Source organism: Spea bombifrons, chromosome 1 (assembly GCF_027358695.1).
Source record: "Spea bombifrons isolate aSpeBom1 chromosome 1, aSpeBom1.2.pri, whole genome shotgun sequence".
NCBI lineage: Eukaryota > Metazoa > Chordata > Amphibia > Anura > Pelobatidae > Spea > Spea bombifrons.
The window spans coordinates 97,781,390-97,794,492 of record NC_071087.1 but is presented as its reverse complement, the minus strand read 5'-3'; the positions used below and the strand labels follow the sequence as shown (position 1 = coordinate 97,794,492).

At 37.1% G+C, this 13,103-nt stretch overlaps 1 protein-coding gene across 1 annotated transcript in view; it reads right to left on the bottom strand.

Moving 5' to 3' along the window:
* The window catches only part of PTPRD (protein tyrosine phosphatase receptor type D), a 691,347-nt gene that overhangs the window by 18,693 nt on the left and 659,551 nt on the right, over positions 1–13,103 (bottom strand). Inside the window, exons 32-34 of the mRNA XM_053465969.1 lie at positions 11,248–11,289; positions 10,663–10,760; positions 3,645–3,768 (exon numbers count right to left, since the gene is read on the bottom strand). Of these exons, the coding sequence (XP_053321944.1) occupies positions 3,645–3,768; positions 10,663–10,760; positions 11,248–11,289 (264 nt within the window). The remainder of the gene's footprint in view (positions 1–3,644; positions 3,769–10,662; positions 10,761–11,247; positions 11,290–13,103) is intronic.

Below are 13,103 nucleotides of genomic sequence, written 5' to 3'. Positions count from 1 at the left end.
TTAAAAAAATACTTTTATAGATATGTAAATTATACAAAGCTAGTATAAATGGGAAAAAATATTAAATATATATATGCATTTGTTAATGTGTCCTAATTTGGAAACCACCTATATTCCTATATAAATCCTATGCAACTTTTTATTTGTTTTTTTTTACAGATATTAAAAGATTTAATATTTTTTTTTGTATAACTAAACAGTTTTTTTTATTTGCAGTAAAGAAAATATCCAGTGAATTACTGTAGATGTAAACTATTTATTTTTTTTATCAATATAGCACAAATTGCTGTAACGGTAACAAAACACATTGTCATGCTGGTTAATTTTCGAAAATTTTCCTGGCATGAGACGTGTACCGGCAATGAAACAGACAAATTGAATAAGTAATCTTTATTTAAATTCTATTTTATAAGGATAATTTATTTTAAAGATACTATATGTACTTGCTTTTGCTAAGGCTTTCTTTAGCATACTTAAGTACACTTCCTGCCCATGATCTGTAGCACTCCCATTGAAATGAATGAGAGGAGCATCAGCCAATGGGAAATCAATGGGAGTAGCGGCAGACAATTTCATGAAAATCAATGTGCGAGGTGCACCCCACTTGTCCATGCCTTTGCCGGTTCGGCAGTACAGTTACACGCTGGTGATTCTAATGTCTTAAAACGTTAAATTCTACAGAATAGGTAGAACAACATTGTTAATAGTGGGAGAGCCAGGATCTGGAGCAAGCAATGCTCTAGATATGCAGTATGCATAACTCACAAGTAAAACGAATATTCATTTTTCATTCCCCAATATCAGAGACTCTGTGATTAACAGTCAATCACTTACTGAAAACTATCAGACAAACAATCTAGTGAAAGCCAAGTCAAACTAAGACGGTTTTGATTTAAACAGCAGTGGAGATATATCAAACATTATGCTGGCAAGGAGTTGTACAGATTACGAGGAATAATGAGCAGGTGACCTTGGTCGATTTGGTCTTTGGCTGATATATAGGCAGAAAATATGACAGAGCTTTGAAAGTAAAAAGCAATAACGGAGGCTAAATAAATCATTTTTGCATTTACAGTAAAGACATGATGTGGTTGGTGCAGGTTTATGTGAAAACTAATAACACACACATCTTAAAGAGCAGGCAGTACGATGGCTCGGCACAATTATTTGTATAAACTTTAAAAGCCTTCTAGTATGGACGGGGTGTGACAGGATTGGAAGGAGAATGTGGACTGCTGTAATACAGACGAACACATAAGCTAATGCCTGGCTAGAATACATGTGACCTGGGAGTGACCTCTTGCTTTAACTTTTACTGGGCCTACATACGACGTGAGCACAGATACAGGTATGCGTGCTCATGTTGTACATATCAGGACATATCAGTCTGAACTAAAACATTGATTACTTATTATTAATACTTACAGAAACAAAAGTATTTTAATTAAGAGCTGTAACTTCCTTACTTTTTTTTAGTATCTCTATTGGCAGTGATGGAATACAGCTTGAATTCTTTTTTGCACGACATGTGAGCCAAACACCTTTATTTTGGTACAGATGGAAATGTACCGTATATAAACAGTTTGTTCATGCCTAGAAGAGGGTCCACTTAAACAGGTTGGATGGGTTGCTGTATTCGAACTCACTGGAACCAGTAGTCTCATACTCATAGAAACCAATGTCCATACCTGGAAACCCTCCGAGTTTGACCAACTATCCAACTGAAGCTATGATTCCGTTGTCTCTAGGTCAGTTGTTTCTTTCTCAAGCTGAGGGAGCAGTGTTACCATGTCCACTCCTCATCAGTATCATTCCTACACCCTGTCCAGTTTCAACCCACAAAAGAGTGTGTGAGTCTATTACTGCCCCTGCGCACGGCTAGCTCTGCCCCTACACAAACCCACTCGCAAAAGGAAATCAATCCTATCTGCAAGAAAACATCCATTTTATTTCTCTGAAACTTTGTTTTTAAAAGAAATTCTCATAAAATATATCCCTGCCCATAATTACTAAACAAAACAACAATGATAAATGAATATAGTCATCTGTCCTCTACTTTCCTAGACACGCTTTAAAATCCTACTAAAGTGCTAATGTTCCCAAAGATTAATATAAGCTATAAAGTATTCCTGACTAATGATCTAGTATACTGGAGACCATTTATTTGTTATAATGGCTTGGAATGACAGTGGTATTGTTTTTACCTAGACCAGACATAACTGAGAAAATAGATTTTTATTGGTTTTATCAGTTTTCATCTTTTTCGTGGAATCAATAATAGCATAGTGGATTATGAATACCGTGTTTCAACAGCTGGGTCTAGTTGTCTTCACTTTTTTATGGGAAGTGTGATAAATGACATGAATACAAATATCTCCAGCTTCACAATAATTTGTTGAAATAATATATAAATAATTAAATTGCGAACTGGTTTAATATTTATGCTAGGCTGGAGCTAATTTTAAAGTTTGAAAACAACGTACAAGGCACAAACTAATATGCTCCTTTTGTATAAAACATGTCATTTCTTGACTTGTTTTATTAAGTGTAACTCAATTTGCACGCTTTCTTGCTAGACAAAATCCTATTTTTTTTTCTAGGGGAGCTAAACTGTTCATCATAACAAAATCTACAAACACACACAGTGAGAAAGTATTAACAACTGATTGTTCGAATAGATAGTTGATACTTCCCATAGCTAAACGCATAACTGATGCTGTTCCTTATTATGTATTTTATCTATGAAGTAGCGTCACCCACTGAGAAGCAACTCCAAACATGAATAGGCAGAAAAAAAGGAAATTTTATGCTATAGATAGGGGCGGCAAATATTCTAAAAACCAAGAATCCATAAGGTATGACCATCGGTTTTTTTTATATACTACCTACTTATATTATGTTTATGTAGGTTAACATAGCCACCATTTGTTATGTAAACCAATGGCACCTATGTATTAAGTTTAACACTTAAATATGGAAAAATGAATGCTAGATTACTAATGTAAAATGTAAAAAGTGTCTAATTTTTTTAACCACTGGCACCTGTATTAACAATGACTTTCAGTATGAAACACAGGAAAAAAATGATTGATTTATATAGCATCACCATATTCTGCAGTGCAGTACAATGGTATGGCCCATCTAGTCTGTCTATTTTCCATGCTTTAAATACTTAAACCTTATTCAATCTTTGATCTTGTCCTAGATTCAAGATAGCTTTATGTCTATCCAATGTATGCTTAAATCCCCTCACTGTCTTAGCCCATTTCCGCTGGGACCCTGTTTAATTTATCTACCACCTTGTCAGTAAAGTAAAATTCCCTAAAGCTCTCACACTCCCTCTGGTTTTAGATTGTGTCCTCTTGTTCTACCATTACTCCAACCTTGAAATATACTTCCCTCTTGTACTCTGTTAAATCTCTTTGTATTTAAAGGCTCCTATCACATTTTATCTCTCTTCTCCAAGCTATACACATTAAGATCCCTTAGTCCTTTTTGATAATTTGTATCTTGCAAACTGTTCACCGGTTGTAGCCCACCTCTGAAGGGCGCTGCTCAAAAGAGATTACAGTTGATTCTTTTCAACATAGGATAATCCCATAACATTATCATGTAGTAAAGTGTAAAATGAATAATCTGCTTACCTTCAATGGCTGACAGCAGAACACGTGAATGGTCGTAGGCAATGACGTTTGCATATCTGTTCTTTGGTTTGTTAATTTCCAGGTTGGAATGTTCCCATGTAAACTGCTGTCCTGGGTCAATAGACTTTAAATACAACAAAGCAGAAAACATGGAAAGTCGAGTCAATTCACTGCTTCAGGGGTTTGCAAATGTAAAAGTAATACTAATCTTGAAACAGTTCATAGTATTTTCCACACCATTGGGCATTTTTTTTTTATGGATACAGAGATCAGGAAAACATAATGGTGCCACAAACCAAACACCTTGTATCCCACTTATTAGTGACATAATTTCAATATTACGCATTAAAGACAAGTCACTGTGTTGTGCGCTAAATAATGACTGATTTTGTACATTTAATGCCTCTAGCTGTGGATTCAGGCCTGTAAAAATCAGTCCATCAGGACTGGCCACTTTTGTCTGTAAAAGTTACTGGTACACCTTTAATTGCATCCAACACCGTTTACAACATCTAAAGGTTAACATTTTATTCACACAATGAGCACTTCCATCAGTTTTAGTAGAAGTTGCTGAATATCTACTGTGCAATACAGCGCTGCCAAACTATTATCACTTCATTATCTCTTTTGTACTTTAATACTTTCCAGATCAGTTCCTAAGCACATATATTCAGCATTACATCTCTTCATCTCATCAAAGGTAGTTTGATCACTGGTTAGACGTGTATTAAATAAATAATAATTTAGGAAATTGTGATGGTATTACCCCAATCCCAATAAGCCCATCCCTAGGGTCATGCAAACCAAGGCGATCACCACCACAACAAAAATATTCTATCTCTATTCCTTTGTTAAAATGATCGCTATAGAATGCATCTTTCAGTCAGTCAGGCTGATATTGCTTTAGGATCCTGATATGCTGCCTAATGATGCTTGTTTATTTTATTGTGTTATTAACATGAAGGGAGTTGAGTATGTAGTTGATAAAAGAGATGTTTATTGGGTCATTCCGAAACAGGAGAAAATCAGGGAGACGATGCACAGAGAGGTATATCACTGTGTTTTGTGACATTATTTAGCATAAAAATCATTATGCTCTCTGATCTGTGGTATCTTGTTCAGGGACAGCTATGCACATAGATAACATTCATCTTATTTGAAATTATGATCCTGGTAGTTGGCATTGTATCTATCCAACCTCTTGTTTTTATGAGTTATCTTGGTGACAGTTTCTTGTATTCACAGTTTCAGGCATGACACGTAAAGGTAAGAATAGGACATGGTTGAAAAGCAATGCTCTATTTCCCAGATGATGATTGACACAGAAGGCATGGAGGATAGGTTAAATCACTAACGTACCAGGATCTATCTATGCTTTACTAAGGTTGTCTGTGCTTAAATCAAAATCCACATTAAAATAGGTCAATGTAAGAAATTGTCTAATATAACCAATTCTGGCCTTTTATTTTATTTTGCACCCAAATTGAATATATAAGTATCTATCTATCTATCTATCTATCTATCTATCTATCTATCTATCTATCTATCTATCTATCTATCTATCTATCTATCTATCTATCCTGTAGTTCTAAACATGGATCTTGCATCAATGATTTATCTCATGCTTAGCATGGTTATATGAATTCAACATCTGCTGACCCTTATGGAGCAGAGTTCACAATGCAATGTATGCATTCTAATTTCTGTTGGAAGATCCAAGGTGTTCATGAGAATACTTGATTAAAGCGGCTTATAGGCATGGTACTGGTGCTAAAACATCAAAATAATTATGCTAGAATTTGCTGGAATCCTTTTTAAAACACTAAATGTACTAAATTGTACTTCAGCAGTAAGTATTTCAAAACATGTGCTAGGATTTAGCACATGCAAACATCATTCCTTTAATATATTACTTAGGTCCAGTAATTCATGGACCATCCAACGTTCTTCACTCTAGTTTGGGAGGCAAAAATGTGTTTTTGGCCATGTTACTTGGAATGACTGAAAAAGTTATGCTTAATTGCCTGACACTCAAAGGGTGAAAGCAATGGCGTGACTACCTCAGTCAATGATGCAGTCAACCAGATATGATATCTACAGACTGTGACCAGGATCATGAGTCAACAGTTACTAGTGCTGATTACCCTGTATCCTCTCAAAACATTTTTTCCTTTAAGGTCCAGATTGTTAAATAATTCTTAAAGACCAGTACAGGAAACAAAAGATTAGTGTAATTGTACTTCTTGAGTCTATCAGACTCCTTGCTACTGTAATCTAAAGCCGCTTAACCATAGGACAAGTCAAACATATGTCTTTGTCAGCCATGCAGCATGTCATCATCACACCGGGGCAAATCATTCTGCCTGTAATACAGCATTCTCTGTGCACTTCTATAGGATTAAAGGCCAGATGGCCAAATCCAGTGATTACCTCTCAAGCCTAACTCGGAAAAAAGCAGGTAACATGTAAATTAACGTTCTGCTTCGCTGATGTAATTTTTACAACACTAAAATCACTTTAGCCATTGTGGATCTGTATTAGTACAAGAATGCAAAAGACTTATGTCTTGAAATGTTTTGACATTTCTATGAAGTACATGTGGTTAATAACCTTTGTGTGGTTAATCTGCATTAAAAAGGGCTTAATTGATAGTGTAATGGTTTAATGGACAGATCCCTAAGAGGATTCCATGTAAAACTCATACCAATCATAATCCCATCATCACAGAAGAAAAAAAGAAAAAAATATATGTGGCAACACCATTAAAGAGCTAATAAATGGTAAAAAGCTAAATATAATTATTAAAAAGCCCATTTTTTTCTCCCAGATTTATTTCCAGCAAATAAATAATAGGGATAAATGCTGTAGACACGTAGTAGAAAAAAAGATAAAAATAATTATTTTATTTGCTAAACTAGAATATTGGTTCAATGTATAAATATATATAAGTCAAGAGTGGTACCGTATTAGACAAGCAAATGAAGGAAACAAGCAGAGTCAAGGTGATTTTTTTTTTGGCTGAGTAGAATAAGCTGTCAAAATGACTTAGGTATCTTCCTTAGAAATGTTATAAAATGAAAGCTGAAGTGTCTGTTTAACACATTCTCACAAACTTTGCTAAAATAGTGAAAAAAAAGATAAGATCTGTGAAGTCCAGGCTTTTGGTACATTATTAGTAGTGTGATGTACAAACTGCCCAGATCATGTCAGAGATCCCTGGAGGTGTCAAAAGTCTTTCAACGCTTCTGGCAGGAGTCAGGATGTCTGTGTGATGGCTTTCCAGGTTATTCCCTAATATGATAATGTGATAGAAGTTCTACTGCATGGTTCAGACCATCAAAGTGTTGAAAGTCTGGATACGTGTTTCAGTACTTACAGTGACATATTTTAGGCAGGCAGTGGAGTTTACAAAGTCTCCAATGACCGTTTTTGTGTCATGTATGCATTGTGCGTCCCTACACATGACTTGGAATATCAATAGAAGTTGCTTGGGATGGGATGATCTTTGCAAAAGAATAGAACTGAGTTTTTTGATGACCTTCCAAATTAGGGCTGATACGCATTAATGCAATGAAACAAAGACATGGCCATCCCTCACAGGCATCCTGATAATGTTTTAATATTTTTTTTATTATTATTTGATATTATTTCAGACATGCATCATAAGTACCTAGCAGACTAAATAAGTATAAGAAATATAAGAATAGTTTATCATGATTGCTTTATTACGAGAAATAAAGGAAGTTATACGTTTGTAATAAGTTTGTGTAATTTTCATTACTTTTCATTTCATTATTTGTTAGAATAAAGAAATCTACAAGGGACATCCTCACGTTTATTTGCCCTAAAAGACTGGTTTGTGAGAGTTAAAATGAAAATTGCACTGTGCGGTTCCTAATACAATAAAAAGCTGCTAATGTGTTAGGAATCACCAATTTCATTTTGCTGTTAGGAGCATACTTGTGACTATTAAGATAAATGACAGAATGATACTGTTAGGTTTATATCACATTAGGGACACTAATGTAATTAGCAAATCGGGAGGAAAGTAATGAATGAATTAAACTTAATGGTAATCGTAGTAATGCATTTTGTTCATCAACACAGTAATAAAGTGGCAGAGAAAGGCCTTTTTAGAATTCTAATAAAAGTGAAGGGATGCCTGTTTCATAGGAATGAGCATAAAATAAATTGATTGATTCACATTGTATCACTGCAATAAATACTCAAGGCCCAAACTCACAATGTTAACTGGTGCTTCCTGTTTATTTAGAATTGTTGTTTTAAGACTTGCCCGTAAAATGCTAAAATCAATCACTGCGGAATTGTTTCATTAAAAATTCAACAGTGATTTCACCGTTAGTATATTTTATATGCATTTATTTTTTCATACGTTAATTAACAGAAATACCAGCAGTAAGCCTAATCACTTGGTAACATATTATTAAATAAGCTTAAAGAATAAGCTTAAGGAATAGTTCCTGTGTATATATCTATGTATATATGTATACCTAGAAACCAAAAGGCCTGTAATGTGTACCTAGGGGATCAACTATTTTTATATCAGTAGGGGAGAGCAATAGGGCGATTCAGGGACAGGGGTGTGACTATGGTGGACGTGTGGCTTTGCCAGGGGTCTATATGTGCTAAAATACAAAACTGCAAGCAGTGACGTATACAAATACAATACATTTTACACAAAGTGAAGTGATACATAGATCTCATCATATTTTTTAAGCATATAATTGCAGCTCTTGCTAATACACAAGAGATGGAATGATATTCCCTTTAGGACCAAAACATAAATAGCAATGGACAGACTGTCAAAATACACACATATCTACTGCCCTTACACACGCTTGCCCACTCACACACACATTCAGGTATGTCCTTACACACAAACATTCTAGCATACACTTGCCCTTACAGATGCACACTTACTCGCCCTAACACAGAAATAATTATATAAAAACTTTCCTTTACATAAACAATTTCAAAGCACAAACATGCCCACACATTCTCTCTCTCTTCCCTTTTCCTCTTTCTCATTCTCTTTCTCTTTTTGTTCTTCCTACACCCCCCCTTTCTCCTTATCTCCCCCCTTTTTCTTCCTACCCAGGTCCTGTGGTGTGAGACCTGTTCCTAAAGACCTCTGTTTCAGTGCTCCCTTATGGTGCATGCCGCTTCAGTGCTGGGCTCTGGGATATGATATCATACCCCGGTACTCAGCATCAACTAGCCGACACAGACACAGCCGTTAATCTCTCCAACTGGCCCTGCTCCTACTGTGAGAGAACAGTCCTCTGGAGGGAAGTAGCAGGGTGACTGTCACCACAGATTATTGTGACGGACACTGGTGTCCATGTACAGACTCCTTGCTGACCCCTGGCTATTACCGTCATGAAGCTCACTAACCTATAAATCCTCCCGGCTTGATGCATAGGAAGCTTAAAACTTTCCTAGACACATAGTTTAATGCAAACTGTACATTACAAAATGGTATAAGAGACACCAAAATATAAGAAAAAATATTATTAGCCCGTATACCAAACCAAATGAAGTAGCAAAACCTAAGTAAGTTTTCATACAAGAGAAGATCCTCCTTAGTAAAACTATACAATATATGTAAACGTTTATATGTAAAATAAGTAAATACATGTAGACTGCACTCAACCCACATGTTAATAACAAAACAAAAAATTGTATGGTAAGTACAAATAAGATTCGGTTAAATGCCGTAATCAAGAAACACAAACTACTGATTAAACAACATATTCCTACATTTCTTTACTTTTCATACACCTGATTTTGTGTACTAAAACAGGGCAAATTCAATGAGCATTCCATGCATTTGTAATTACCGTATTGGCTCGAATATAGGCCACACTTTTTTTCCCCACTTTAAGTTTTTAAAGTGGGGGTGCGGCCTATATTCGGGGTCTAGCGCCCGACGACCGGGACATGCAGTCCCGGGCGCCGGGCAGGCAGCGGGGTTAAGATACAGATCCCCCGCAGCGGTGCAGGGGACCTGCATCCTTCTCCCCGATACGCTCAGACAGCCTCCCCTGCCAGCACTTCCCACGGGGGGGGGGGGGTGCCGGCACGGGAGGTTATCTAAGCGTTTTACCTCTGCCCACCCCCGACTTACCGGGGCAGACTCCTGGGTGTCTTGCGGGGCCGGCGGGAGACATCTACGCAATACGCGCATGCAACTTCCGGTACCGGTACCAGAGGAGGACAGCGGCAGCGTATCTCGGGGAGGGAGGACAGCGGCAGCGTATCTCGGGGAGGGAGGACAGCGGCAGCGTATCTCGGGGAGGGAGGACAGCGGCAGCGTATCTCGGGGAGGGAGGACAGCGGCAGCGTATCGCGGGGAGGGAGGACAGCGGCAGCGTATCGCGGGGAGGGAGGACAGCGGCAGCGTATCGCGGGGAGGGAGGACAGCGGCAGCGTATCGCGGGGAGGGAGGACAGTGGCAGCGTATCTCGGGGTTGGGAGGACAGCGGCAGCGTATCTCGGGGAGGGAGGACAGCGGCAGCATATCTCGGGAGGGAGGACAGTGGCAGCATATCTCGGGGAGGGAGGACAGTGGCAGCATATCTGGGGGGGGGACAGAGTGGCAGCATGTTTTTTTTGGTGCTTTTTTAAAGAAAAAAAACTTTTTCTTTAAAAAAGCACCAAACTTTTAGGGTGCGGCCTATATACGGGGGCGGCCTATATCCGAGCCAATACGGTAATAAAAAATAATTTAAGGGGGATATTCAGCTATCATATGCATTCATGTGAAGGCTTGAGTGTTCCTTTAAAACAGATTTTTATGTTTTTTTTTCTTTTTATCTTATGAAAAATCACTTTTTGTGTTCCTGATGTGTACCTTAATGGAAAATGTAATACACATTAGAAAATATTTTCAACTTGACATTTGCAATACATTCACCCTATTAGCTACTATGGATTGATCAGGCAGCATTGTGTAGTACTGCTAAAACTGAAATAACTAATAACAATAATTACTTACCTCATATTCTTGAGAAAACTTTAAGTTGTCATTAGCTTTCAGTCTCTCAATGTGATCAGCAAGCTCCAGAATGGGAATGGGTGGGTGACTGGCCATACCTATAATACAAAAGGCATGGAAATTTGAGGTCAAATAAGAATGGTCACTTTGCAATCTAAATACATAATGTACAATTACATGATTTTTAATGTGCACGTAGTAAAGATGCCATATGTGTGAGAGGCAAGCAGATCTGGTTATTCAAAGCAGGACATGCTTGGGAGTAATGGGTTTCGATGCATGAGTAGCCACCAAGCATTTTCCCAAAAGCCAACACCACCTAATGTGTAGAAGGTACATTACTGTGCAATGCGCCAATGAGGTTAGATAGGTAGAGAAAAGTGACACAGTTAGACCCTAGGTAGATGACTGCATTGAGTCACAACCTGAATTATCTTAAATCCCCTTTGCTCTGCACTGTATGAAAATGGGTTAGATGGTGAGAGGTGAACTAAAGAGGCACAACTTAAAAGGTTCCTAAAAGAGAAAGTAACAAACTCTTGAAAAGAGAATTAAAATGCTAATGCGTAATTAAGGAAAACTAACTTGGAGAATGAAGGTTACCAGGGTAACCGGAGACACCTGAACCTGCAAAGGAAATGGTGGTATAAATAAATAAATGGTTCATGTTATGTTAAAAAAATCAATGTGTGCCTAAACTCATTCAATTCTTTTTTACACTAAAAAGACAGCATTGCCTCCAGTTAAGTTGAGTTTATTTGAAAGATCCCAATTAGAGAATTTCAAATGTATGTAAATGCTACAGGGCTTGGGTACTTTTAATCTTATGATCCCAGTTTATAATGAACATCTGCATTTTCCGGTCAGTGACCGGGATCTGAATTCTAGCTGTCTACCGATTGGCTGAAATACTAAGAAGCCAATCAAAATTCTGATTTTGTTTCAATTATGTATTTTTATTCTCATCTTTTCTCTCTCAGTATCATTACCTACTTTCTCTACATTGCAGGACTTCTTATGGTAGTGATCAACAGAACCACCAAGTCTTGCAGTTTTACAGTACAAGCTGAAGTTATGTTACCATGTTATATTATATATATATATATCTAATAGGTATTAATGCATAAAGGACACTTTAAATGTATCAAATTTAAGAATAATCTATGGAGGGGTTCTCATGATTAACAAAAATGTTTGGGTTGAATGACATATGTGATTGTTGGCTGACTATGTAGAAAAAAACACATTAAGGGATTACTCAGACTATAATTGGATCTTGTATGCCTCACATCGACATGCAAGACAGTTGAAAATGTTACATGCAATGTTATTGAAAGACAGCAGATTCTGGGACATTAAGAGGCTTCAAAAATGCTTTCACGACTAGCAGATTGTAGAGATAGGGGTTGCAACACACAAACATGGCGCCCATTCTACTAATAATGTTTTGATCCCCCAACCCCTAAAAATGCCTACAATCTACTAAAGGTGTAAACATCTTTGTCTTACAGAAGTGTAAACAAAAAAGAAAACAAAAAGGAGTAGGGTTATCCATATCAGCCTGCCAGCCCCATATACGTTAATTTACATTGAGTCTGGTTCTTGCAGAGAGCCAACAATGTATTCTCGTAAAGCTATTCTTGTAGACCTCTAGTATCTAGGATTTAAATCTGTTTCTTCATTCCCTAAGATATAAAAGGAGCCATGACTCAATGATAGATCATACCAGAGGCATAGCTGACTAGTGGATCTGAATTAATAGACCCCTACGTGTGTAACAGATCATTGTGAGAACACTGATGGATTAGGGGGCTTAAACTGGAATACATGGTACATACATTCAATCAAGCTGTAACCACCAATGTTTCACATGAGTCTTAACAAGATTACATGTGCTTCTGTAGGACTCTATAAAAGCACAATATGTGACCAGAAGATTTGGTTGTTACATAAGCTTTAGAGCAAATATATTCAATGCTAACATTAGTATAACCAAAAAAAGGCTAATTCTAAAGAAAATGGTAACATTTATGTTCATTTTTTTTTCTTGTAAACTATAATGAGCCCTTATCCAGATCAAGCACCCCTTTCGATAAGGATGGATTGGCACATTGTTGACAAAAGTTAAGACGGTAAAAAATGGTAGTTGATTGGTGTGAAAAAAAAATATTGTTACAGAGAAAGTGATAAAGAGACAAAGATGTTTAGACCTTTTTGAGCGAATCGTGGGAGAGAGTTATTATCATATAAAGACTGAGTGGTAGTTTGGCTAGAGAGGGAGGACACAGAGCCAATCAGTGAGGCGTAGGGGACTGAATTACTGTTCAAAGCTGTGAAAAGTAAAAGCCAATCGGACATGGGAAACAAATTAGTAACAATTAAGCAAAAAAAACAAAAACCCTAGTTTCTTAGAGATGTAGACTCAAATGCACAGAGGTGAC